At 44.7% G+C, this 22,861-nt stretch overlaps 2 protein-coding genes and 1 long non-coding RNA gene across 4 annotated transcripts; all 3 read right to left on the bottom strand.

The window, feature by feature from the left end:
- Positions 1 to 4,653: 4,653 nt before the first annotated feature.
- LOC129600749 (chymotrypsin-like elastase family member 2A) lies at positions 4,654 to 14,022 on the bottom strand. Of its 2 annotated transcripts, none has more exons than XM_055499315.1 (13): positions 13,768 to 14,022; positions 11,641 to 11,737; positions 11,356 to 11,426; positions 10,674 to 10,737; positions 10,511 to 10,597; positions 9,834 to 9,943; positions 9,687 to 9,755; positions 9,080 to 9,153; positions 8,076 to 8,241; positions 7,189 to 7,415; positions 7,066 to 7,118; positions 5,380 to 5,425; positions 4,654 to 5,309 (listed from the first exon to the last, which is right to left on the bottom strand). In XM_055499315.1, exons 1-13 carry the CDS (start codon positions 13,993 to 13,995, stop codon positions 5,024 to 5,026), a joined length of 1,578 nt encoding a protein of 525 aa, XP_055355290.1. In that variant the 5' UTR covers positions 13,996 to 14,022; the 3' UTR covers positions 4,654 to 5,023. The 2 variants fall into 2 exon arrangements, with proteins under 2 accessions (XP_055355290.1, XP_055355291.1); XM_055499316.1 differs by having other exon boundaries at positions 5,177 to 5,241; positions 5,332 to 5,425.
- Positions 14,023 to 18,393: 4,371 nt separating this feature from the next.
- LOC129600757 (uncharacterized) lies at positions 18,394 to 19,037 on the bottom strand. The gene is made up of 3 exons (XR_008692125.1): positions 18,866 to 19,037; positions 18,771 to 18,801; positions 18,394 to 18,490 (listed from the first exon to the last, which is right to left on the bottom strand). It is a non-coding gene; the product is annotated as an uncharacterized LOC129600757 (long non-coding RNA).
- Positions 19,038 to 19,103: 66 nt separating this feature from the next.
- LOC129600759 (mucin-2-like) lies at positions 19,104 to 22,317 on the bottom strand. Its single transcript, XM_055499330.1, has 6 exons — positions 21,811 to 22,317; positions 21,537 to 21,722; positions 20,685 to 21,373; positions 19,926 to 20,290; positions 19,163 to 19,364; positions 19,104 to 19,118 (listed from the first exon to the last, which is right to left on the bottom strand). Exons 1-6 carry the CDS (start codon positions 22,019 to 22,021, stop codon positions 19,104 to 19,106), a joined length of 1,668 nt encoding a protein of 555 aa, XP_055355305.1. The 5' UTR covers positions 22,022 to 22,317.
- Positions 22,318 to 22,861: the final 544 nt, after the last annotated feature.

The following is a 22,861-nucleotide window of genomic DNA, read 5'->3' as shown; positions in this document are numbered from 1 at the left end:
AACCTCGCAAGTCACAACAGAATCTGGGCGGCTTCGTCGACCCTTTACGTTTTACAAGTAACACTGGGCATGCCCAAGGAGATGTGGAAGGGCGAATGACGTTTTGATCTAACATTTCCTGTACTTGCGAATTGATTTGTATTCTTTGTGCATAGGACACGCGGTAAGGAAGTTTTTTCACTGGCTGATTTCTTCCTGTGTCGATCTCGTGCATAATGTTGCCACAATCACCGAGCGGCCTGTCCTTACTAGGAAACACTTTTTGATATTTCACAAATAATCTGACTAATATATTTCGCTCTTCCGTAGATAATCCTGAATGAAACTTCATTGTTTTAATGTGTTGCATCAGCTCATCTTTATCTATGGCGGCAATATCTGACGATTCTAGTTTTGTTATCGGCACTTCTGCTACTGCATCTACGGGTTCCATATGACCAATAAGTACACCTCGTTTGAGTTTAATATCTTTATCAGAAAAGTTAGTTATTAGTATGTTAATTTTTCCGTTCTCTGAGCGTACTACACTATTTGGAACTGCTACAAGATGACTATGTAATAGTAATTTGTTTCCCAATACGAGTACGTCTCCGTTGTAAATGTCAGGCGCTGAAAGTGTCAATATCGTGCCGTGCTTTGCTGGCAACACTGTGGTAGATGCTAGTTTTATGCCGGCTCGATCCCATGTAATGTCATTTACTGATTCGGGTGAGCAAGACATTTCCGTGTCCAGCGGTGGCGGCCCTGGTGGCACGCGAGGCAATGCCGATGAATCTGACCTTTCGTGTGCGCCGGTGTGGGTGTCCGTAGCAGTAGATTGCAGCGGAGCTGCAAACGACTGCGTGAACTCAGTGGTGCAAACCGCCTCCTTAGCCGACGGGCTTGAAGTAGAGTCAGGTTGCACTGGGGCATGATGTGCGCCGATGGCACGACAGGTGTGAGTGCCAGGGGCAATGGGGAAGGGACGTGCGCCGGTGACGGCGTGGGAGAGTCTGTACTCTGTACTGTACTCGTATTATCGTCATGTTCACCCGCAAATAACGGTGATGATGTATTGGTTGCGGTAATAATGTTCGAAACACTTACTTCACGAGGTACTGTATGTACGTCCGAACTGATGCTACTACCTTCGGCATCCTTTTCTGCTATGGGCTCAACGTGCAAACGATGACGATGTGCTTTCTTTAGATGATAGTGATATTGCTGTACAAAGTTTGTGCGCGGTATGAAAGTGTCAGCGAACATCATGTCCTGTACATCGGAAAGTACACGTTCTCGACTGAGCAATTTGTTGACTTTTTGTTTTGTACTGTCAACTCCGAAGTATAATTTTCCAGTGTAACTGTTTATCCACAGATTGTGCTCTTTAAGGAAATCGTTACCGAGAATAATGTTCTCGTATGGCAAGTCACAAACTATGAATATATAATGTTGTAGTGTACGATGTTCGAATGTAATAGTAATTTCACTGAAGTACGTGTTCTTAGCTTGGAACTTTTCAGAAATGGTAGCAAATCGTAATTTAGGAGCATCGTTATGAAAAGGCCGAAAATCTAAATTGAGCTGCACTGCTAAAACTTCCGATATTATGCTGCAACCTGCACCTGTGTCTATTAGAACAGGTAATTTTTGATTATTAATGTTTAGTTCGACGTAGACGGGGCTTACTGTCTGTGGCATGCTGAAGTTCGCATAAGGGCTTGACTGACTAGGTAATATCTTTATTGAATCTTTATGCATTTGGACATTGTATGTATTAATTTCGGATTCCTTAAGTACAAACGGAGGATCATATTGGCGACCATACGGACCTCCTTTACCGTAAGGTCTCATTCTTTTCCCTCGTCAGTACGCCAGTACGCGTTACCTTTTTTCGCAAGATTGTACTTTATGTAATCGTCGTACTTCTCTTGTACTCGTGCTTTAATGTCTGCTGGGCACACTCGTGCGACTTTATACCGATCATCAGGATGCGAATCCTCACACTCTTTGTAAGAATGGGTAAAATCCTCACAACGTGGACAAAATAATTTCCCATTCTGAAGCCGGTAGCTGTCGAAGTCTATGTACTTTCTATCTATCCGTTTGTAATCCTGACCTGAGCTACGTTTACTATCATCTCGTGAACGGCTGCGGTCTGAGCGATCTTTTGACCGGAAGCGGTCACTGCGATCAGTCGAGCTGAAGCGGCCGCTGCGTTCTTGCGCGCGCGGCGCCGGCGACCGGTACCGATCTGGCTTGGCCTGCCTACGGAATTCGCCAGACTGTGGTTTATCGCGGTAGTCTGCACCAGTATACCGATTGCGGCTGCGAGATCGATCTTGATAATATCGGTTTTGACGGTACTCATCACGGCTGCGTGATCTATCTGTGCGCTGGTAGCTATTTGAGCGGTCACGCGACGGGCGAAATTTATTTTCGGTAATATAGTTTACCTCAATGGGGTTTGTCTCCGTACCTGCGGCCGGACGATCCGCAATTGTTAATCTGGTCAAAATCGAGCGGAACTCACTAACTGTATGTGTTTTTGATGTTGCCAAAAAATCTTTTGTACTCTGGCAAGTCAGCTATTGCACGCTGAATTTCAGCTACTTTGTATGTTTCAGGCATTAGCGGATCTATCTGCTGAAATAACAGTTCCATTTCATCAAGAAACGCATTAATATCGGCACCTTTCTTATACACCTTTTTTGACAGTTCCATTCTCTTAGTCAACTCATAATCTTCAGGTAAAAATCGCTTAGTAAACTGTGCTTTCCATTCATCGTATGGTAAATGGGAGTTTTTCTGCCATAACGACTCAAACAAACGTCTAGGCATATCGCCTAAGTAGTTCAGTAGCATCTGTAATTTTCTACCTGCGTCCCAATTAAGTGCTGCAGCGGCACGCTCAAACTGCTGGAAAAAATCTGTGATAATATAATCGGGCTTGTTGTTAAAGATTTCAATTTTAAAGTCCTTAGCCTGTAGTCTGGCACTGTTGTTATTCATCGTTAATGTGCGCAACAAATCTGTCAGATCAGCTGGTGATTTTGCCGGTTCGGGAATACTATTATGTACAGGCGCATTTAATGTATAAGTACTCGTATTTCGGTGTGTACTGTTAATCTGCGTCCTATTCTCTGTGTTTGTTGCCGGTTCGTGTTTAATGTCTGCCCTGTGGTCAATGCACATGTTGGGAGATTGGACTGTCTCTGCAGCCGGTTTGGTCTGCGCTGCACTCTGAATGCATTCAGCTGCTACGATCAGCGATAAGTTTAATAATTCGTCTGTATTTGCCCTGCCGGCCTGCCTCTGCTCAGACGTGTAGCACGTGTCGAGAGCGTGGCATATTTCTCTCATCCTCGCTGCGGCTGGGTGTGACTGAACTTGTCCTGTATACTCTCTGGAAGAGTATACGGAGCGGAGACTGTGAGCGGGGAATTCTCTGTACTGTACCCCGGCTCAGCCCATCTGAACGCTGACGGCGGGTTCTTCTCTGGCTCTGTGGCCTCTCTGGGCTGACCGACGGCCAGCTCTGGTTGCGCGTTGAACGCTGCGCGTGAAACTGTGAATCTGAGCGCGCTGTCGCGTATGAGCTGCGGGAGGGAGAATCTGTCTGTCTGACAAGGTGTGGTAGAGGTGAAGGATCTACTGTGGAGAAAGGGATTTTATGTGTTGTCATGTATTCGGCTAATGTTTTCACGAAGTGGCCTTTCTTCTTAGACTGGGCAATGTTTTGGTCAAGACGCTTGCTGACTGCGAGCAGTTGAGCTTTCGTTAGATAGCTCAGCTGGTCTGTCAAAGATTCTGGCTCGGATGCCATGGATCTACTGGAGCGATTCTTTTAATGTTTGGGAAAGGAATCTACATTTCTCTTCCTTATGTTCGGTAATGTGGAAAAGAACCATTTGACTGGCGCCAGGCTAATGTAAGCTGCTCATTCTCTAACATATACAGTACTTATACTGTGATACGCACAAAACAAGATTGGGTGTGCCACGTGAGAAAGTATGTAATTTACAAAAGAAATAATATTTATCCTGAAAACTTATGTAATGTGTGTATAATTTTAATATCAGTAATGTGAGAAAGTTAAAACAACAATTGAGTTAGCGACTGCAAAACGACAAGATCGTCGGCTTCGATAACTTTAGCCGGCTTAGGTGGAAATATAAGTAATCAAATCCGACAAAATTGAAATTATGTTTTCACCAACTGCAACATGGTAGTAACTTACCCATTGATAATCGCGGTATGCGGTAATCTTTAAGGAAATCCGGTATTTCCGGTCCCTTATGAATGGCAAGGAAGACTTTCTGGTGGTGGGTGGAAGCACGCGATGTGCAGGTGAGGCGCTTGACTTCCTTGGAAAGCCGTCTAGGTAATGTGGGGCGTAAGATTTTGGCAAGCGAGTCGGCGCCGGATAGAATTAAACTGGTCCGAAGTCCAGGAGCGCCATGCAACAGCAGCCGGTTAAACTGCTGTTCTAGTGGGATGGTTAATCCACCGTACCACGATGTAGCGGCTGTTAAGGCTAACTGACAATCAAAAGGCTGGCACGATCAGCAGCGATGCTGACCGGAAGTAAGGTGGCAATTACACAACTACTGTGTGGGAGATGAGATGATTCATCTCGAAGTGTTTACAAACAACAAACGCAAGACACGGCAGTCACGGCAAGATTCTTATTAGCAAGTACACAGGGCAAGAAGGCAAAAAGCAAGGTTAGCTAGCTGGCAAGGAGCAAATCCAAGAATGATTCTAGTGCGCCAAAGTAAAAGTTAAGAGCATCGAGATTGTAGCGGTAAAGCGGTAAGACAATGAGATGCTGATTCACATGATCTTAATGAGGAAGACAAGCAATGAATGAACCAATAACTGATGTAGAAAAGCAATAAACAATCCCAACTGGCGGTACTAAGATTTTCTATCGTTACAATACCGTAATTGATCAGAATAATATTGCGTTAATCATTACAGGAGAATATCACTTTAATACGATTAATACCGATTGGAAACGTAATATCGAATTTTTTTAATCTTATACAAACAACAAAAACATCCAAACTTGTACGAAGAACAATAACACTCTCCTATTTTCTCTGGAAGCCGCTGACTGCGCGGCTACCTGAGTGCGTAGCGGTGGGGGCTTTTCATTTTCCACTAGTACCGTTGCCGGGACGGACGCCTCCTGGCCAAGTGCGGCTCTGTTTGGCACGGTACGATTTCTCAGCCAGCCACTGAAGCCTTGCGAGTACACTGTATTCATAATGAACGGCATGAGCATTTCTACGGCTTGATACCCGCTCAGCGCGTCGCCACACTCCCTGAAAAAATAATGATACTTACGAATTTGTCACAAATGTTTTGTACAGTTATTTTCGGCGCCTGTTGTACCCCGTCCCGAATGATTCCACTCCAAATAAGGCCCATTGGTCGGTCTCTGCAAACAAAGTTAATTTGAAGTGTTTAACTGAGATTAGCACGAAACGTTAGCCGAGGCTAAAATTAAGTAATTCTATACTTTGAGTTTTCCCGTAGCTCTCTATTTTGAACTATTTATAACAGTAGATTGGCTGCCTCCGTTACTCAGACATTGGAAATCATCGTTTTTCTTACAGATTCGTGCATGAAATTTTACTCAGACACTACAGTGAGATGAGCTGGCGCTGTGCTCAAGAAGACACCGTGCGTAACCGGCAGGGAGGTGAGTGAGTCGTCCACCTTTCCTTTAGGCTGCATCTGTAACCGGCAGCAAGGTGAATTGGTGGATGGTGGCTGATCAATGAGATCGCACCCACTTTCCTGCGAAGTCGGGCAGAATGTTGGACGGCTTCTGCCGGGCTACGGCGGGAAGGTGGATGTGATTGCATTGAACGTCCACCATCCACCCATCGATCTTGCTGTCCGTTACAAGCGCGTACTCTATCTATAGTATGTACCACAAATATATATTCGCCATTATTGTTTCGTTTTTTGAAAGGCTGTGAACGGAACGGCCACTAAATTCAAGTTTGTGGTGCAAAGCCATAGATTTGCAAATGCGACTCTAGCAAGCGTTTGGAGAGTGGTCCCAACAAAATCATACATCCCGGATAAAACTTAATTGCACTACCGGGTGGCCCCACTATGGTGGTCTGTTTTAACCAGGTCCGCTGGGTCTGTCCAGTGTTTGTTTGGCACCACGCTAAATTTCATTCGAAAAGCAAGAATTACTACAAATAAAAGTTTAGTTAAAAAAGAGGTCAATAAAGGTTTAAGGTTTTAAATAAATATTTCAAAAAATGGGTAGAGCATGAGGGCGTCCCAGAACAAAAACTCCTATTTCTTCATTTCTATAATAAAATTGCAGTAGTCCAGTAGTATTTGTTTTCCCTGTAAAAAACTCTGACATTTTGCTGAACGTGGTGGTTAAAGGAACGAGATGAATAGGAACTCCGCTTAACCAAGCCTGCCGCCTGGTAAAGTTTGCACGCACGCTTTTCGAAACCAGTTCTCATATCAGCGCTTCGAAAGCTGACCTGATTCTGTCCATCCACTTAGCTATGATCAGCAGCGGAACCAGCTGTTCGTTCCATAAATTTCGACGCGATTTCAATTGGCTCGACTGCTAACAAGATCTCTCGATTAACAGTAAAATGTTTTGATGTTTCTGGTATCTATAAAGTTGTCTATTTAAATGGGTCTAAAAATTTTACATTGCGACAAGTGGTTGTCGAGAAACAAAGCAAAAGCGGAGACCGGCATTTTGTAGGGCCACCCGGTATTTGAAATGGACGGCTACAGCCGAAATATACCGTATGGTTAGAAATTTAAAATATCGCGTAAATGTGCCGACAACGAAATCCGGGACGCTCATTTGTAATAAATATTTTAGAACCTGGTGTTGTACGAAAACAAAGTCATATGACGCAGTTCTTGACCACGGCCGATCTACGATCTACTCGTAGAGAACTTTTCAGACTGAGGGGTGGCCGGCCGCACGTATTATTGATCATTGCCTTAATAATACTTCATATTCATATATTCATATTTTATAAAACCTTATGTATTCATAAAATCGAGACTCAATAATGTTCCTACCAAATTCTCCATTTTTCCGGCACGCTAAAGGTCCTCCGCTGTCCCCGAAACAACTGCAACAGCGACATCCCGTTCTCAGCAGCATTACTATTTTAAATTTTGCCCATCCAAATTACGCCATACGTGCTCTTTCCGGTGCCGCTAACGTTTTGCCCAGTGTACAATGTGTCCGGACAGAGTGCAGAGGTGCAACTAATATCAATTATTGTCATGGCCAGCTGCATCAGCTGGGAAGATACGCTTTTGGTTTCGGTCAGACCGCAACCAGCTGCGTAACACACGTCTCCAATATTCAGCACCATAGCCGAGCGGGGCAGACAGATTGGCCGAACTGTTAACAATTCAATATCCTACAGAAGAGATACATGTTTTTTTTTATTGTTTTTGATTATCGGCTAGAGTACTGAACATCACATTCAAAAACATTACAACACAAAGCAAATAGCACTTACATCACATCAGCGTTTTACGAATGACTACGTACAGCTATACGGAATGCAAAATCTATAATTAATCTCAATAATGGAAATGGTCCGGTACATGATACAAGTTTCACCCACTAAAGCTTTCGCTTTGGCCCTCTTCGGAGAATTTCTATAGCGATTTATAACATCCCAATGACAAGGAATTTGTACACTTTAGCGACGGTAACAAAGTCAAACCACACCGTCGAGCTGAACCAATATCATTCTTCTGAACAATAAAATGAGTTCTACAGTTTCTTAAACTCATTTAAAGACTGAAAAGCATGCTGTGAAGTTGTGAATGTTGATCCTGATGCACATTCGACTTTATAATCCTGTGCCTTTTGCTGCAAAGTTTCAAGGCAATCGGATTCGGCAATCGATGATTCGGCTACTGAACGACTTACGACGCTGCGAAAAAAATTTCCAAAATGCGGTAGAACGAAAATTTTGTTCGAAGTGAACAAAATCGATACAGTACCGAACCATTTCCTATAAGTGGATCACTGCTGCATAAGCTAGCTATGTAATTATGTCGAAACTCACGGAAAACAAAAGCAAAAGAGCCGCATCAAAGTACAAGGGGTCTTCCGACCGTGTTCCCCATAGTGGTGGCAGGAATACTTTCTGTACCGTAATCACCGTAGAATTTGACCCCGCTCCGCAGCGGTGTGGCATGAATCTCACTGTTATTTGTTGCAGACTTCCGCTTCTGCAAAGAAATGCCCACGACATAATCGCTAAATATCCAGTGACAGCCAGTAAAGATGGCCAGTGGAGATAGCCATTGGTCATTAAGAAAATAAATTGCTTAATATGCCACATGAGGAAAGGAATTGTCAGGGCGGGCTTTTGATTCAGCCCTTCTGTCATTGGTTGGTTTTGGGTTTTTTTCCTGTCTGGGCATTTGCATGCTTTCTCACGGCCTGCAGCACAGCTGTGCTGGCTGCAGGATCCGTTATCTTGGCAGTTGGTTTTTGGCTCGCGCGCAAAGCGCGGTGTGTGTTAGATTTCGGCATTAAAGCCTTCATCCGGGTTTGCTTTGTTCCGCCGTCGATGGTCGGTGCGCGCCTAGCCAGCGCCACTTGACAGAATTCATTTACTTCGTTGAAAAATGGGAGATTTTAATATTGCATTACAGAATCAACCTTTGACCTTCACTCATTGTTTATGCACGCACATCAGCACATGCAACGGAATTTAACTGCGCTGCGGCGGTCCGGCGGCAGGCATCCCAAGTGCGAGTTACCACACAAGTCGGTGCTTAACCGCAAAACATAAAATATTGCACTAGTACAGTAGTTGCTCACCAACTTCCATAATCGTACAGTAACAGTGACTGTAAGGGTGGTCTCAGATTCGAATCGTATATAGATATACTCCACCTCGCGAGGGGCTTCGCGGACCGTATGTTAAGATGTAATCACTGCAAACGGCTAGATTCCCTTCGAATTTGAGACCACCCTCCGTGGCTTAAGTCACTGCGAAGGCACTCGCACTAAATACCATGGAACTCTTTATCAATAGCTTCTTGGGGCACAAGCACCTACTCTAAATACGCCGTACGATTCGTTACGTATTGAGAAATACAATGCGCTGCCGTGAGGATCCATCGCGGAGCTATCTAAAATACAATTCCACGTTTATTAATAGAGTAATATTTTAAAATATTTATTTATTTTTCTTTATGAGGGTTAACCAAAGAAGTTTTACGCTAATATTATTTTTTTCCCTACTGCCAAGCAAGAAAAGTGTTTTTTGACCAACAGCAAATCTGCACAACGATTCGAACTTTTGCTACAGCATTTCATGGTAGACACTTGCGGGAACTGTGATTACATAGAGAAAAAAGACCTAAAGGAAGAGCTTCGCGGATGGATGCTGTGAGCGCAGGTTAAGCACAGCAGAAGCATCACGAACGCAGTTGGCACATCTGAACAAAAAACCGGAGTCGACGGTCGATCGTAATTCTACTATCTTTCACCAAAATGTGACCAAATGCCACTCATACGTTTCGATCGAAGCAAAGGCTTACGGAATAGTTCTACTTCTACAACGTTTCGCCTCTGAAATGCCAGCAAGCCTACCAATATGGAGCAAGAACTTGACAAAATCCTCTTTATCTTAAGCATTCTCGGTCTTAATGCCACTACTTACCACGGTTCCCCCGCAAGCTGAATACTGACTGTCAACCTGCACCTGCCATGGCCAGCTACTAGGCTGGACCTATCCAAAATTATAGTTTTGTGTCAATAGCCAAACAGGTGCTAAGATATGTAATTGCAGTGGTCGTAAATCCGTTACCGGTGTACCACCATAGATGCGCAGGTTCTCGTTGCTATCAATAATCCCACTATGATGGCCGCAGTCCATACTGCAGATCTCGTCTTCGCCCTCCGGACATTGTGCCACACCTAATATTAAATAAATAAAGGTCACAGCCTCAGAATTAAACAGTGCAATTACGTACACTTCAGCGTTTCTTTGGCTAGCAGTTGAGATTTGTGAATAAGGGTAAGTACAGTTCTCATTTTCCTCAGTCTCCGGGTATAAAACATCAGGGGCCTACGCCATACCCATATGTACCGTATGTATGTTGAAATATTCTTCTATCTAACGGTTATTTTCATTTTAACAACGCATGACCGATTGCAAGAACTAAAATGGCAAGAAAAGGTAATGAAAGAGACACGACCATGCAGGCACGTACCTGCATGGTCGTGTCTCTTCAGGGCCATGTTTAACAATTGTAAGTAAAACGGTTCAGCTATGAAACCTAGCTTCAGAACATCTTTTAATAATGCGTTCTACGTATCAGCTGGCTGATCACGTTCCCGGCTGCTGCTATTCAACAGCAAAATGCTCGGTACCAAATGTATGCGCTTTCTTCGAAACAGCGTTTTGTTCAGTCATCAACACATATTCAGAGGTACCAACTACCAACGTCGCACGATAGTGCGACGCATCTCGGGCTGACTTACCGTCACAAAAGTGCTCCTTTGCAATGCACGAATGGTTGCTCTTATCAGAAGGACACTGAAATGGTGTTGCCCGACCACAAGGTACACCTACGACATTTCCGTTGGCCTTGCCGATGCATCATCTGCATATCCAGAGTTGCAGATAAACTGGCTGCGCACTTACGGGTCAGCTCTAACTGGAATTTGCTTTCGGCCCCATATGACGGTCCGGGCACCGCCTCAATAAACTGTAAGTAGCATGTCGACGACACTTTTAACAGTCAACATTCTAAGTTACAGACTGTAGATTTAAATCGTTATGAACGAGAGAAGCATTTATAAAGTTGACTTCTAAAAATACCGGAAATCTTGATGCGATATTGCATGTGACAGTTTTTATTTGAAGCGTTTCTGCGCCCTTTTCTTCGGGCAAATAGACGGCAGCCGGCGGTCAACCGCGCAGTTGTGCGTTTGTTAAATAGAAAGATGCTGACGAAGGCAGGGCAGAAAGTGTATGCATTGCAGCAGAAAGAGGAATATGCTCGTCCAGTTTTCTGCAGAGCGAGCACACTGAAACCCACGTAACGGAGTTTTCGGCCACAGGGGAAAGCCATCTGTTTTGGGACTTATTAGCTGTTCTAAATACCTGGCAAAGCTGTTTCCCTTGTTTCCGATTTTCCATTATTCGTTAATCAGCGAAATGTGGTGGAAAGACAACAATATTTGTTTATTTACTTAGTCTCAGCAGACGTTGCTTAACATTAACAAAAGTTTTAGAACGAAGAACTAACTAGCTCACATGTCAAGTACAAAACCTGATACCGGGAAAATTTTAAAGTTTGAAAGTGCTTGCTGACTTTGCTTACCACTGCGTCGCTGTACGATAGAATATCCACTCGTCCTCCACCACAAGCATAAGCAACAGGAGATGCTGGAACTGCAAGCAGGTACAGTATACCGTAAATTTCGATATTAACGCCCTGGGCCTTTAATTTTTCAAGAGCTTCGGGAGGGGGCGCGTAAAACCGCAAGGGGCATTAATTTCGGTGGAGCGTTAATCTCGGATTTTACGGTAAGCCTTTCAAAATAACTAGTTACTCTAGCGGGCACTCTAGCAGTATGAACTATGAAGTCTTAATAAGCGTACACACCCTTGGCATCCCAAACATTAAGTCGCTCGCCTAAGCATCCATCTAGTACGGTTCTGTTGGGCCAACGTATTCCGAACACAAATTCCTTTGACTGAATCTAGATAGAAAAATAAACTGGTGAAGTTTTTGTACGTGCTAGTTAATGCAAAACCACTTCGGGTAACCCATTTATCCGATAATTTTTAAAGAAAAATAATTAGGAAGATGCATTCGCTGTTGCGGGTTCTGGATGACTGCAGCGACAGTACAGTAAACGCATGCAGAAAACAACGCCGCGCCTGCCTATACAGATGAACCGGCGGCTGACTTAAAAACAAAAACCGACTGCAGTATTTTGGGTAGGCCAAATATTTTTTAACTTTTCGTATCTCTCAGAAAATAGGCTTTAAAAAAAAGCATTCCATCTGCTCTAATCTACTCACTGGATACCGAATCAATGGTTCAAAATCAAACGAAAAATTGGCAGTCGTGATTTCTACAAAGCTGCAATTATACAATTTTGCTTGCGCACTTATAAATTTAGCTAACTTTGACCATTGGGCCATTTTTCAAAAGAAGTTGTGGAGATATCTGGTTGGGATTATATAATTTTGCTGCGCAATCTTGTAAATTTAGCCATTGGGCCGCTTTTCAAAAGAAGTTGTGGAGATATCGTTCACCAGATGAAGTTGTTTTGCAAAATTTATTTCTAAATGTTGCTGAATCAAAACGACGCCAATCGAAGAATATTGTAAAGATTTTGTGCAGTAATAAGCATAGTTGCAGTGCAGGACTGTTAAACTACGGAACGTTTTCCGAACCGTAAGTTTTCCCCAACCAGATACGTGCTGTTTTAGGAATAGGCAACGTCAATCGAACATGGAGTAGTGCGAGTGTTAAGGAAAATCAGCTGTCCGTACATCGGTCACTGGCCCCAAATGCACTTCTGCAGAATAGCCATTGTTGGAATAGCCACGCAGAATAGCCACGGCATACGGTGACCGTTTATACCGCATTCGCCCGATGAAGTTGCACCGCTGTCAAATTCGACTGTTAATTTACTGTACCCTACAAAAAATCGTGTACGTTACATCGAAACGATGCTACCGGCACTTTGCTCAATGTGCGGTTCTGGCTTTCCAAATGTCTTGGAATTGGTTTTCGGCTGGCGCGCTAGTCGCGCAGATGTGATTGTGTTTGTGTGTCACTAAGGCTTACATACTGTATATGGACGCTTCCGAGTTTTATCGCAAGGATACCTATACTTCACGGGTCGCTGTGTGTACGCCGAGGAATCGTTCTACTGGGAGAAAAATGGAAAGGCTGAGACAGCCTGCTACCGTGTCTCCCTAAGCCACGCCCAACCCGAACCGGAGCGCATCGCGGACCTGAACGTGGCGTGTTACCAACGTTTGGTCGGCATTGTAGCGGCCATAAAAGTGTCCCACCTGACAAAATTAAAGTCGAATGCGGAAATGCTAATTTTGAAGTTATTCAAAAACTTTGTAGAATCAATACTGCCACTATCGGTAACATACGCCACCCGTTTACTGCCCAGTGCCCTAAAAGCAGATCGGCTGATTTTGCGCCATTCGAGTTCCAGTCGGGCAATTTTCAAGTTAAAATGATTCCTCAATACTTATTCTTCCTTCTTTAGCAGACGGAAGACAGGAAAAAACACTTTTTTGCGAGAAAAATCAAAAAGGAAAGAAACGGGAATTTTCAAAAATTTGCAAGATGAAAACTGCACTGCGCTGCCACACCGGGCGGTTGTGATTGCTTCAAGCGCCGGAAGTCTTTGAATTTTCGTCGTTTATAATGTTCAGCTTGGAAATTTTTTGAAACATAAATGACACTAGACAGAAAATTTATTTTAATAGGAATACAGGCCAAACTTGACGTGAAAGCTCACGAGCGTTACGTGTTACATTCGTTAAACGGCTTTACTTGCCGAATCGGCAGTCAAAGTAGTTGCTCAAAATACGTCACCTTCGCTAAGCTCCAGTCGATAAAATAAACATTCTAAAGAAATATTCATGCCGTAATTCTGTTCTCACACATCTCGTTAGCTACAAATGCAGCCTTATACAGAGTAGGAGAACGTCTTCAACCACTTGCTCATCCCACGTGCCTAGTGTACAGAGATACCTTGATTGGTTGGCCAGAGGAATCAATCGAATAGATATACTTCGTGCCAATAGGAAACCGTGCTGGATAGTGTAGTGATCTGAGAATATACGGCTGATCATCTTTCAGTTGAATACGTTCGGAAATCCTGTCTGGAATAGTATGACTTATAACAAGATACGGTGACACGGTAACGACATTGAATATCACTGTGTGCGTGAGTAATAAGACCACAAAACGCTGTGGCATTGCCGCACCCAGGGTTAGAGACAAGCAGAATTGTGCGGAGTGTTACGAGTCAAAGGTACTGTACTTACCGTTTCATTTGCACTCTTCCATAAAAAAAGCATGGTTGCTATGAGAAGAGACCTCGCGGAAGTACATATTATGCTTGATGGTTTCACAGTTCTACACGCGTGACTTCCGTATTGGCTGCAGGTAAATGTGGTGTCCATTCCATATACACCTCGTTCGCGCCAAGTTGGCGGTGTCTATTTAAAAAATTCCCACGAACCACTAGTCTATAAATTTACTTTTATGTTTTCAATGAATCTATCCAACACCATTTGCAACTGAGGTTCCAAGGATTTGTGCTTGTTTAGAATTACAGGAATTTTACCACTAGAGGAGACCACTTCAAAAATGCGCTGCAGTCCAGCTATTCCGGTTTCCTCCCTCCGACATAAAATTCGTTTTAATTTTCCGTTTATGACGCAGCCCACGAACGCTGAGACTATTGACTTGGCCATACAATGGCCCTTTGGGGTGCACCGAACACCATTAACTTGATGTCACTCCTGGGTCAGGGCACCGGTACAACGGTGGGCGTGGCCAAACTGTAGGACGACCTCCTTCGCGAGGTCACCATACAGCCGTGGAAGTCCTCCTTGACCTCGCACCACAAAATCAAATTCACAAGGTGTTGGGCGATAATTTTTCACTACACTCCTCACCATAGGCGCGCGACCCTCCATTGAAACAGTTCTCAGTTGACACCATCCCTTTTTTCCACTAGCGCTTTGTTTAGGCGAAAAAACGATTTCGCTCCCTAGGCGTTTTGCAGGTCTGGTCTAGCCGTTGACTTTTAGTTCTTATTTACGAAGCACTTTCGTGGGGTCCCCAAACTGACCTTAATTTCAAGCGCCTAAAGTCTTTCCTGAATTTCTGGCTGAATTAAATTGTGTTTCAGCACTGCCATGACTTGTTCCATCGGTGCCTTCGCGTAGGAAGGTGTTTCTCGCGACACTGCTACCGAAAATCGATAACGTTTTTGCTCAACAAAATGCGCAGAAAGAAAACTGCACTAAAATTTTAAGAAGATAAGCAAAGCATGCGCCTCACGATTCGGCAGAAAATTAAAATGACGCACCGCCAACTTGGCGTGAACGAGGTGTTACTCAGGTGTATATATCTTCCAATATTTAAAAAAAATGATAATCACCATTACTTGATGAAAGATCAAATGTACCTCAGTTCGGTATACTTGGATAGTAAATGTTGAGGTAAGAAAAGCCATACTTTACTCCTAAATTTAAGAAAGAGGGAGAATGTCGCCGTTAAGCTTCTTTATTAAGAAAAAGATCGATACTACGCGCGGCCTCCCCACAGTCTGGAGATCTCTATTGCCAAAATCAAGACTTTTGTTTTTGGATACGTCCGATCAGAATCGTGCGGGCACGATGCCGGGAACGATCCAACCAAGTTTCAAGGTTACCTTCAAATTACATCTGTCTGGAATACATACTGTAGCGTGCATCATTAAATACGCAAATTAAACGGAATAAATTGAACTTACTTTTGTACAACCCCAACCACAGAATTAAGCAATTACAAGTTAATCTATCGATTTTCGGAAACAGTAATCACCTTTCTGAAACAGTGAACAACTTTCTTTCCGAAACAGTAACAACCTATCAACTTTCTGAAACAGTGAACGTTAGGTCACTGTTTCAGATTTTGTTAAAGCTATGAATTGTCATTCTCTGTAATAAACCTAAGCAATTACACAGCATGACAAGTGAATCAACCGCACTCTTACATTCCCACGTGCGCACGAGTGGTCACGCTATCACTCTTATCTTATGAACCAGGTAACCCACGCATAACCACCACAGAACCAGAAACGTACCAAATGCGCTTTCACTTGTTTTCATTGATACCAAGACATTACCACTTTACCCCATGAAGCGGGTGAACCTACTATAGAGAATTACGTAGAACAAACATTGCATCAAAACCAAGTACGGTACATATGTATTCAGCCGGTAGCGGCAGCTTCCACGCTTACTTTTGTTCATGAGAGGTGCCAGATCGGATTTGCTGAAGTAGCACAACGCTGGACGTGCATTTGAGAAAAGTAAAAAACACTTTCTCTCAAGAAGAAACTTGTTTCTAGAGATTGCTGCGCTGCATGGAAGTGTTTTACTGCATTCTTGACAGTTCGATCCCATACCCTTTCATTGCGGCCTTTCTCTGAATTTTGTACTTATTTTTAGAAATCTAAAAACTGGTTTTTTTGTCTTGGCTGTTTCTGATATTACTGAACGAAGATTATTGGTACTGTGGTGCCAAATGGCAATGCACACGAACGATCGAGTTAACTGACAATTATTGTAATGTTCGGCATCAACCGAATCACGGAATTTAATATATTTTAGGTGGACTCGCAGCATTTTGGCTATTCTAACAACCTCTCGCCATCTTTTCGCTATTCCCACTGCCTTTGGAACTAGGCTTTAGTTAAATTTTCTGTTTGCGTCCACAAAGTCCCGGAAGCCATGCCACCAGAGCAGTGACCACATTTCTCCATATCTGTACCATTTATTATTCATACACTGTAGGTCATCGTTTTTTCAGCAGACATATACAGATAGTGTAATACCGTACATAGTGCCAGTTTTGCTCGAAAGTTTTGTGCTTGCCACTTGATATACAGTGCATAATACTGGCTGCAGCAATACCGGCATCTGAAGGTGATCAACTCTTGCATCATATCACTTTTATTTTGTTTCCGGAGTCCCTGAAAAATTTCCGTGCACTCAAAGTGTACGCAAGAAATTGAGAACAGCCAAAACAGAGTGCCGTAGGGCAGGGTCACGATAGTACATATTTATAGCAACTAAATTCCGCCCGCTTAGACTGAGAAAGCCTATCCGACAAAATTTCCGACTTCCAGCCGCACTCGAAAAACGCCCGACTAAAGGCTCCAATCTGGCACGAGCGCCAAGGCACTAATCTGGCACGAATCTGGCTTCATGAACATATCGGCATAACTGGGTGCTGCAAACCACGTTCAGTATCATGCTTCTACAAAAGGGCTTGCTTCCACCAAAAGCAGTAACCTAACAGGAACGTTTCGGGAAAACATCCGGCTGAGAAGCATTCGACAAAAGGCCCGAAACACATGGCAGCGAAAACTTCTGCCTCGAAAACATACCGAATGGAAATCCTGTAGCTAAAAAGTGCCAGTAAAAGCGGACCGAGCCGAAACTATCTGACTCGGAACTTGAATGCACACCCGCTTAGCTCGTAAGCACTTTAGCGCCTACACTGAAAACTGGCTGGCTTAAAAGGCCCTGTCCGACAAAGTGTTGCACCTCATGAGGGTCAAACGACACAAATTCCTGTAAGTAAAGGCCCGTGATAGCTTGATGCACCGGTTGAGCAGCTTCCGTATGCTTATCGGAACACAAGCGGACACCCTTGGCGCTTGCGGAATAACCCGTCGCGTTATACTTTCTAGCCACCATGACACGTAGTGCCGAGCCACTTGTACGGTTCTGCACTCTCCAGTGTAGGGGCGGTTTGATTCTAGCCGGCATTTCAGGAGAGACAGTCGGTGCCGTTCGAGTACGTGGTATGTTGATGGGCTGCTTCAGACAGGAAGACAAATTGGTAGTTGGTTTAGCGCGTCACGGTGTCTACCGGCAATCAGGAGGTCATTGACGGGTAGGTCCGGCTCGGACTTTTCCTTCTGGCCCTCTATTATACAATCTGGTCGCATAAGTTACTTTACAATGTTAGCCGGTGCAGGGAAAGTGGCATCGCCGGGCTTACCTTTCTCCGATGGAAACCGTCAAACTCGGTGACGCTAATATTCACGCCGACATGGTTCCCATGGGGTCCTATCCATTGGATTGTTTGGACGGGTGCCGGAAGGCGGGTTGCAGTAACCTATGCAGCTAGACTTGGGTTGTGTGACGGGTCCAGCAACTTACCAACGTGGGGGTGAAATGGCAAAAGAGGACCAAGGACATTATCACAATACGACTAGGTAGGGTATTCGGACATGTTCGGCGGAGGAACATGTCCGATTAGAGGCGACAGAGGCAAACTCTGCGAAGCAAATTTTTATTACCAGTATTTGTACACACTTTAACTTCGAATTTCGACCGCTAGTGTTCGACCAGACACAGCGCGACCTACCCTGTTCACCACGCCAACCATATGCACGGTTTCTCTTGAATACTCGTGGCGTTGCCATCGGTCACCGTTGGTATCCGGCGGAGGGTGGGTGTGTAGATAACATCTTCGATAATTGCTCCGTAATTTGCTTTATTATTTGCAAACCACGAAAAGCAATTATTTAAATTTTCATATACCAGACACGATTTACGCAAACGCACTTTACAAAGAGCGAACTTAATTGTTGACTTCAATACGAGCTTACCGTAGCATGCCGAATCGACTTGTACAGATAGACTAGCTAAATGCGCTGGCAGGCGTGGCGTTATCCCGGCACGTTCTGCAGTGCAACAGCTTAATTGAGGTTGTCGTAATGCAAGATTTACTTAATGCATCTGCAATCATTTGTGGGAATAAGCCTGTAAAACATCTCTGTTTACAGGTTTCTCTGTTAAAATTTTGATAACGTAGCGACATGCCATCTCTATCCAGTTTGCAAGCAAGCTGTTCTCTTACCTTCTTTAATATTTTTTTGTTGTTTTTATAAATTTGTTTAGACTATTTCGAATTTCTTTCGGTTTTTATATGTCGTAAAGTGAGTTGCTATAATTCTTACTTACAAATAAGTTACAATGGTGCTCCCGTGTCCGCCTAGAAATACAAAAGTCTATCAGTACAAAAACACACACCAGGAAGCCATACATGTTGTACTTACAAGACAAAACGGCGCCTGTGTAGGTCCACCAGCACAGAAACCCGTCAGTGACGGTCCACGCAGATAGCGCGGGTGATCTTTTTGAGCAATATCCGTATGTGTGTCGGTGCAGGTCCGAATATCCCAAGGGGCCGCCGGTACACCCACAGGCCGCAACTGTAGGCCCTCCCCTGTTAACAGCCAGCTCCAAGGCACCTTGTAGCGTCCGTACATCGTACACTCTCCAAGATAGGCGCGGTTATCGTAGGAATTGCTGTCCGAGAGCGGCTTATCCTGACGCCGATCGGAGAAACACACTGGACAGGCGCGCTCCATGTTGATAGGTTGCTCCAGTTCCAGGAGGACGAAAAGACGGTTCGGGTAGCGGTTGGTGGCGCGGAGGTGATCGTCCTGGAAGAACATCCGCTTGGCCAGAATATACTGGGCCTCTATTTCTGCTGAGCCGGAGGTGGCGCGAACCGCGATGTTGGCCATAGCTTTGCGGGTTTTGGGATCGCGTCTGTATGAAATAATCAGTTCAAGTGTTCAACTACATAAGTAGTGGTTTTCTTAGGTCTTTCCTTCCTTAATTTGCCTAGGGTTTCTTAGATTCTTAGGGTTTTAAGAGAATCTTAGATTTTCTCAGGTCTTCTTATACTTCTTAGGTTTTATAGCCCTCGTCGACGCCGAGCTGCCGACGTCGAATTTTAATCAACATAGTGCCGATAAGCTCAACCACAAGATGCCTAAAATTGTAGCCGAAAGGTCGCGGCAAAATATAACTTTAGATCAGAACTAGTCATCGGTTAAAAGTTTTTAACTGCAGCCACTGACAATCGTCAAGACAGCGGTGTCGTTGATAATCACGCATCGGTTATTTATTTTTCGAACCCTATCGTAATTAGGAATGATTCGGCCGAATCATTGCTATTACGATAGGGTCAAAAGTCCGGTTTACCCAAAGTATATCGATAAAATCATACCGCTCCTGCACAAACGGTATGACGAGACTGGAGCTCAGCAGTGTTAATCCGCCTCGTGCTGTATTCGCTTCAAACAAAATTACAAAAGTGGGACTTACAGACCACTGGCGACCGTTAATACAGCGGTGTCGTTGATTATTACGCCGACATGGCTGTTTCCGTTCCTCTTCCAGCGCTGGGCTTCGAAGGGATTACAGGAAGGTGTCACATAGAAGCCGATGTCAACAAGAAAGCAGTCGGGGGTGGCGTATGTCGGGTCCAGTACGACACCGCATCTCGGATACAGCGGCAAGGGTGGATTAGGAACACTGTCGTCACAGGGCGGGGCGGTGGTGTTCGGTGTAGTGGCTGGCGGAGGAACATTGGTGGAGGTGGTAATACGTGTGGTCGTGGTTGGGGTTATGGTTACTGCTGGTGGCGGATTGACGGCGTTGACGACGGGATGGCACCGTCTCGGTGGTGGCTTGGTGACGGGGGCGTTATGGTCTTAGGTGGCGCTCCAGTGGTAGATGTAGTCGACTGTGTGGTGGCATTGTTAGGTGGCAGGTATGTCCCGTCCCGTGGTAGAGGAACCGGTGGTGTCGGGTGTAAATGGGTGGCGGATACGTTCCGCTCCGGTGGTACTTGAGCTGGCGGTGTCATGGTGTTGTTAGGGGTGGATATGTCCCGTTCCGGTGGTAGAGGAACCGGTGGTGTCGTGGTGTAGATGGGTGGCGGATAGGTTCCCGTCCCGGTGGTACTGGAGCTGGCGGTGTCATGGTGTTGTTAGGGGTGGATATGTACCCGTTCCGGTGGTAGAGGAACCGGTGGTGCCGTGCTGTAGATGGGTGGCGGATAGGTTCCCGTTCCAGTGGTACCAGAGGCGGCGGTGTCGGTTTTGCCAGGTGGAGGATATGTCCCCGTTCCGGTGGTGGCAACGACGGTGTGGTCGTGTTGCGGGTGGATAAGTCCCGCTTCAGTAGTGCTTGAATCGACGGTGTCGAAGAGCGGCTAGGTGGTGGGTATGTACCCGTCCCGGTGGTGGGTGGTAACGACGGTGTGGTGGAGCCCGTAGGTACGGTAATGGGTGGTGGAGTGGCTGTTGTGGTAATGTTGGGCGGAGGCGAAGTGGTGGTAGAGGTTGTATTACACGGTGGTGGCGGTGGTGATGGTGGCGTTGTAGTCGTGTTGGTTGGAGGGTATGGCGTTGTCAGGGTCGTGTTTGGCGTGGGAGGAGTGGTCGTGGGCCACCAAGATGTCGTCGACGACCATATTGGTGGAGTGAATGTCCCAGTGGTCGCTGTTGAATTCGTAGTGGTGGATGTACTCGGAGGCGTTATGGATGTGGTGGTCGTTCCCGGCGAAGATGTGGTCGGTGGAGTTAGCGTCGGGGTTAGAGTTGGGGTTGTAGTGCCCGTGAATGGTGTTGGTGTGCTTGTAGTTTTCTCGGTGGTGGTTTTTGGGGTAAGAGTGGGAGGCTCCGGAGGAACAGTGGGCGGCGACGGGGGTGGGGGTGGCGGCGGTGTGAACGGTGGCGATATGCAACAGCTCGTGGGCGGTTCCAGTTCTGGACCAATAGCACAGTAAAGAAGCCATACTAGTTGCGTCTTGTGCGCATGTTTTACCTATATCTAAAGATTTTTACTCTAACGTTATTTATAGTTGTGACTTTTCAAAATTTTCAGTTTAAATAAATTTGTTAGTGTAAATGTGGCAAAGCGGTCACGTACTGTCTAACGCAGAGCTCATGAAATTCTCGCGGGTGTTTGGCCAGAGAATGGGTCTGCCATAGCAGCACGACTCCGAGCGAACATCACAGATTTCACATTTTATATTTTCTTTGGTGTGGTTCTGTCCAAGACTGGCACAACGAGTCGCAAGCTCGGTGTCGTTCATGCATAAGCCAAAGCCTCCATCTGCGCGCAAAAATACAATAAGTCGTACGCAAAGGTCATCACATAAACTTTCATCCAGTTGTTTTGCGGAGAAGACTTTAAATCATACCTATGATGATCCTATCACGAAAAGATCCATCAAGGAAATGCTCATCACGATACACCCAGCAGTATTTAGGCTCGGTAATATCCAAAACAGTGGAAAAGCTATCTCTTCCGAAGCGAAGGCGTGGCAAATTGAGAGCATGGACGGAGTAAGAGTCTCGAGTACTACAGTACGCAATTAGCAGCACGATCAGTACAACAGTTCTGCGGTTCATAATACACCAGTTTTAATATCCTTTACAATGGCGGAATAAAATCACAGAGATAGCGTCGCTGTTCGTACAGGAAGGGGTAAAAATGGTCACAAATGGCTAAGACAACTAAATGACTCTACCGCTCTACGGATCATTTTCTACTGCAAGAAGTCGAAAAAGCCGTGTTGAAATAAACGATGGAGTTCATAAGATCGCAAACGTTGGGAGATATTTCAAGTTGATTCTATTTACAGTAAAACATCAACAGCAGCACATCCCACAGTGTAACGGCTTCGAAATTAAATATCGCAACTTACTTATACTAATATTGCTTAGCATCAAAAGGTTAAGTACTAATAATTATTATCATTCTTTAATGTAGACTGTGCAGACAGTTCATGTTTCCAAAACGCAACTTCCCACATTGTTGCAAGTACGTACTCCTACTCAGTACTCACTAATGACAGCTACTAGTATTATTTAGCGTAGTATAAACCAGTAACCAGCCTGCGACTACATAACATTATTACAAGATTACTCGTAGCAATATTATGTAAGTATCAAAGCGCAAGGCTGGTGTACAAAGTAGAAATTCTTACTGCCTACTGGTGCAGATGCTGATACATATTAAAGGCAGGCTGAAGCTGAAGGCTGAAACTAGCTTTCAGGCTGAAGCAAGATTATTTTAATAATATGTAACTTATTATACGGTTGTGTGGAAAAATGTATTGTGTAATCAAAATTCGGTCTATTCTCTCGCAAAGACCATTTCGTTAAATAAATGTCACCATTGCACCTGACATAAGCAGGTGATCAAATGTCGAAATTTCCTCTGCAATGAAGATCTGCTAGCCTAAAACC

This window comes from Paramacrobiotus metropolitanus, unplaced genomic scaffold (genome assembly GCF_019649055.1).
Source record: "Paramacrobiotus metropolitanus isolate TYO unplaced genomic scaffold, Prichtersi_v1.0 Parri_scaffold0000194, whole genome shotgun sequence".
NCBI classification, from domain to species: Eukaryota; Metazoa; Tardigrada; class Eutardigrada; order Parachela; family Macrobiotidae; genus Paramacrobiotus; species Paramacrobiotus metropolitanus.
This window is presented reverse-complemented; position numbering and strand designations above follow the sequence as displayed.

Excerpts from the sequence above, each read along its gene's own strand:
- LOC129600749 (XM_055499315.1), bottom strand. The coding sequence starts at position 13,995 with ATGCCACAGCGTTTTGTGGTCTTATTACTCACGCACACAGTGATATTC. Across the intron at positions 8,242-9,079 it reads AATCGTACGGCGTATTTAGA|AAGCGGAAGTCTGCAACAAA; the intron begins GTAGGTGCTTGT and ends ATTTCTTTGCAG. Across the intron at positions 5,426-7,065 it reads CCGGAAAAATGGAGAATTTG|AGACCGACCAATGGGCCTTA; the intron begins GTAGGAACATTA and ends CTTTGTTTGCAG.
- LOC129600759 (XM_055499330.1), bottom strand. The coding sequence starts at position 22,021 with ATGAACCGCAGAACTGTTGTACTGATCGTGCTGCTAATTGCGTACTGT. Across the intron at positions 21,374-21,536 it reads CATGAGCTCTGCGTTAGACA|AACTGGAACCGCCCACGAGC; the intron begins GTACGTGACCGC and ends CTATTGGTCCAG. Across the intron at positions 19,365-19,925 it reads TTAACGGTCGCCAGTGGTCT|ACGCGATCCCAAAACCCGCA; the intron begins GTAAGTCCCACT and ends TATTTCATACAG.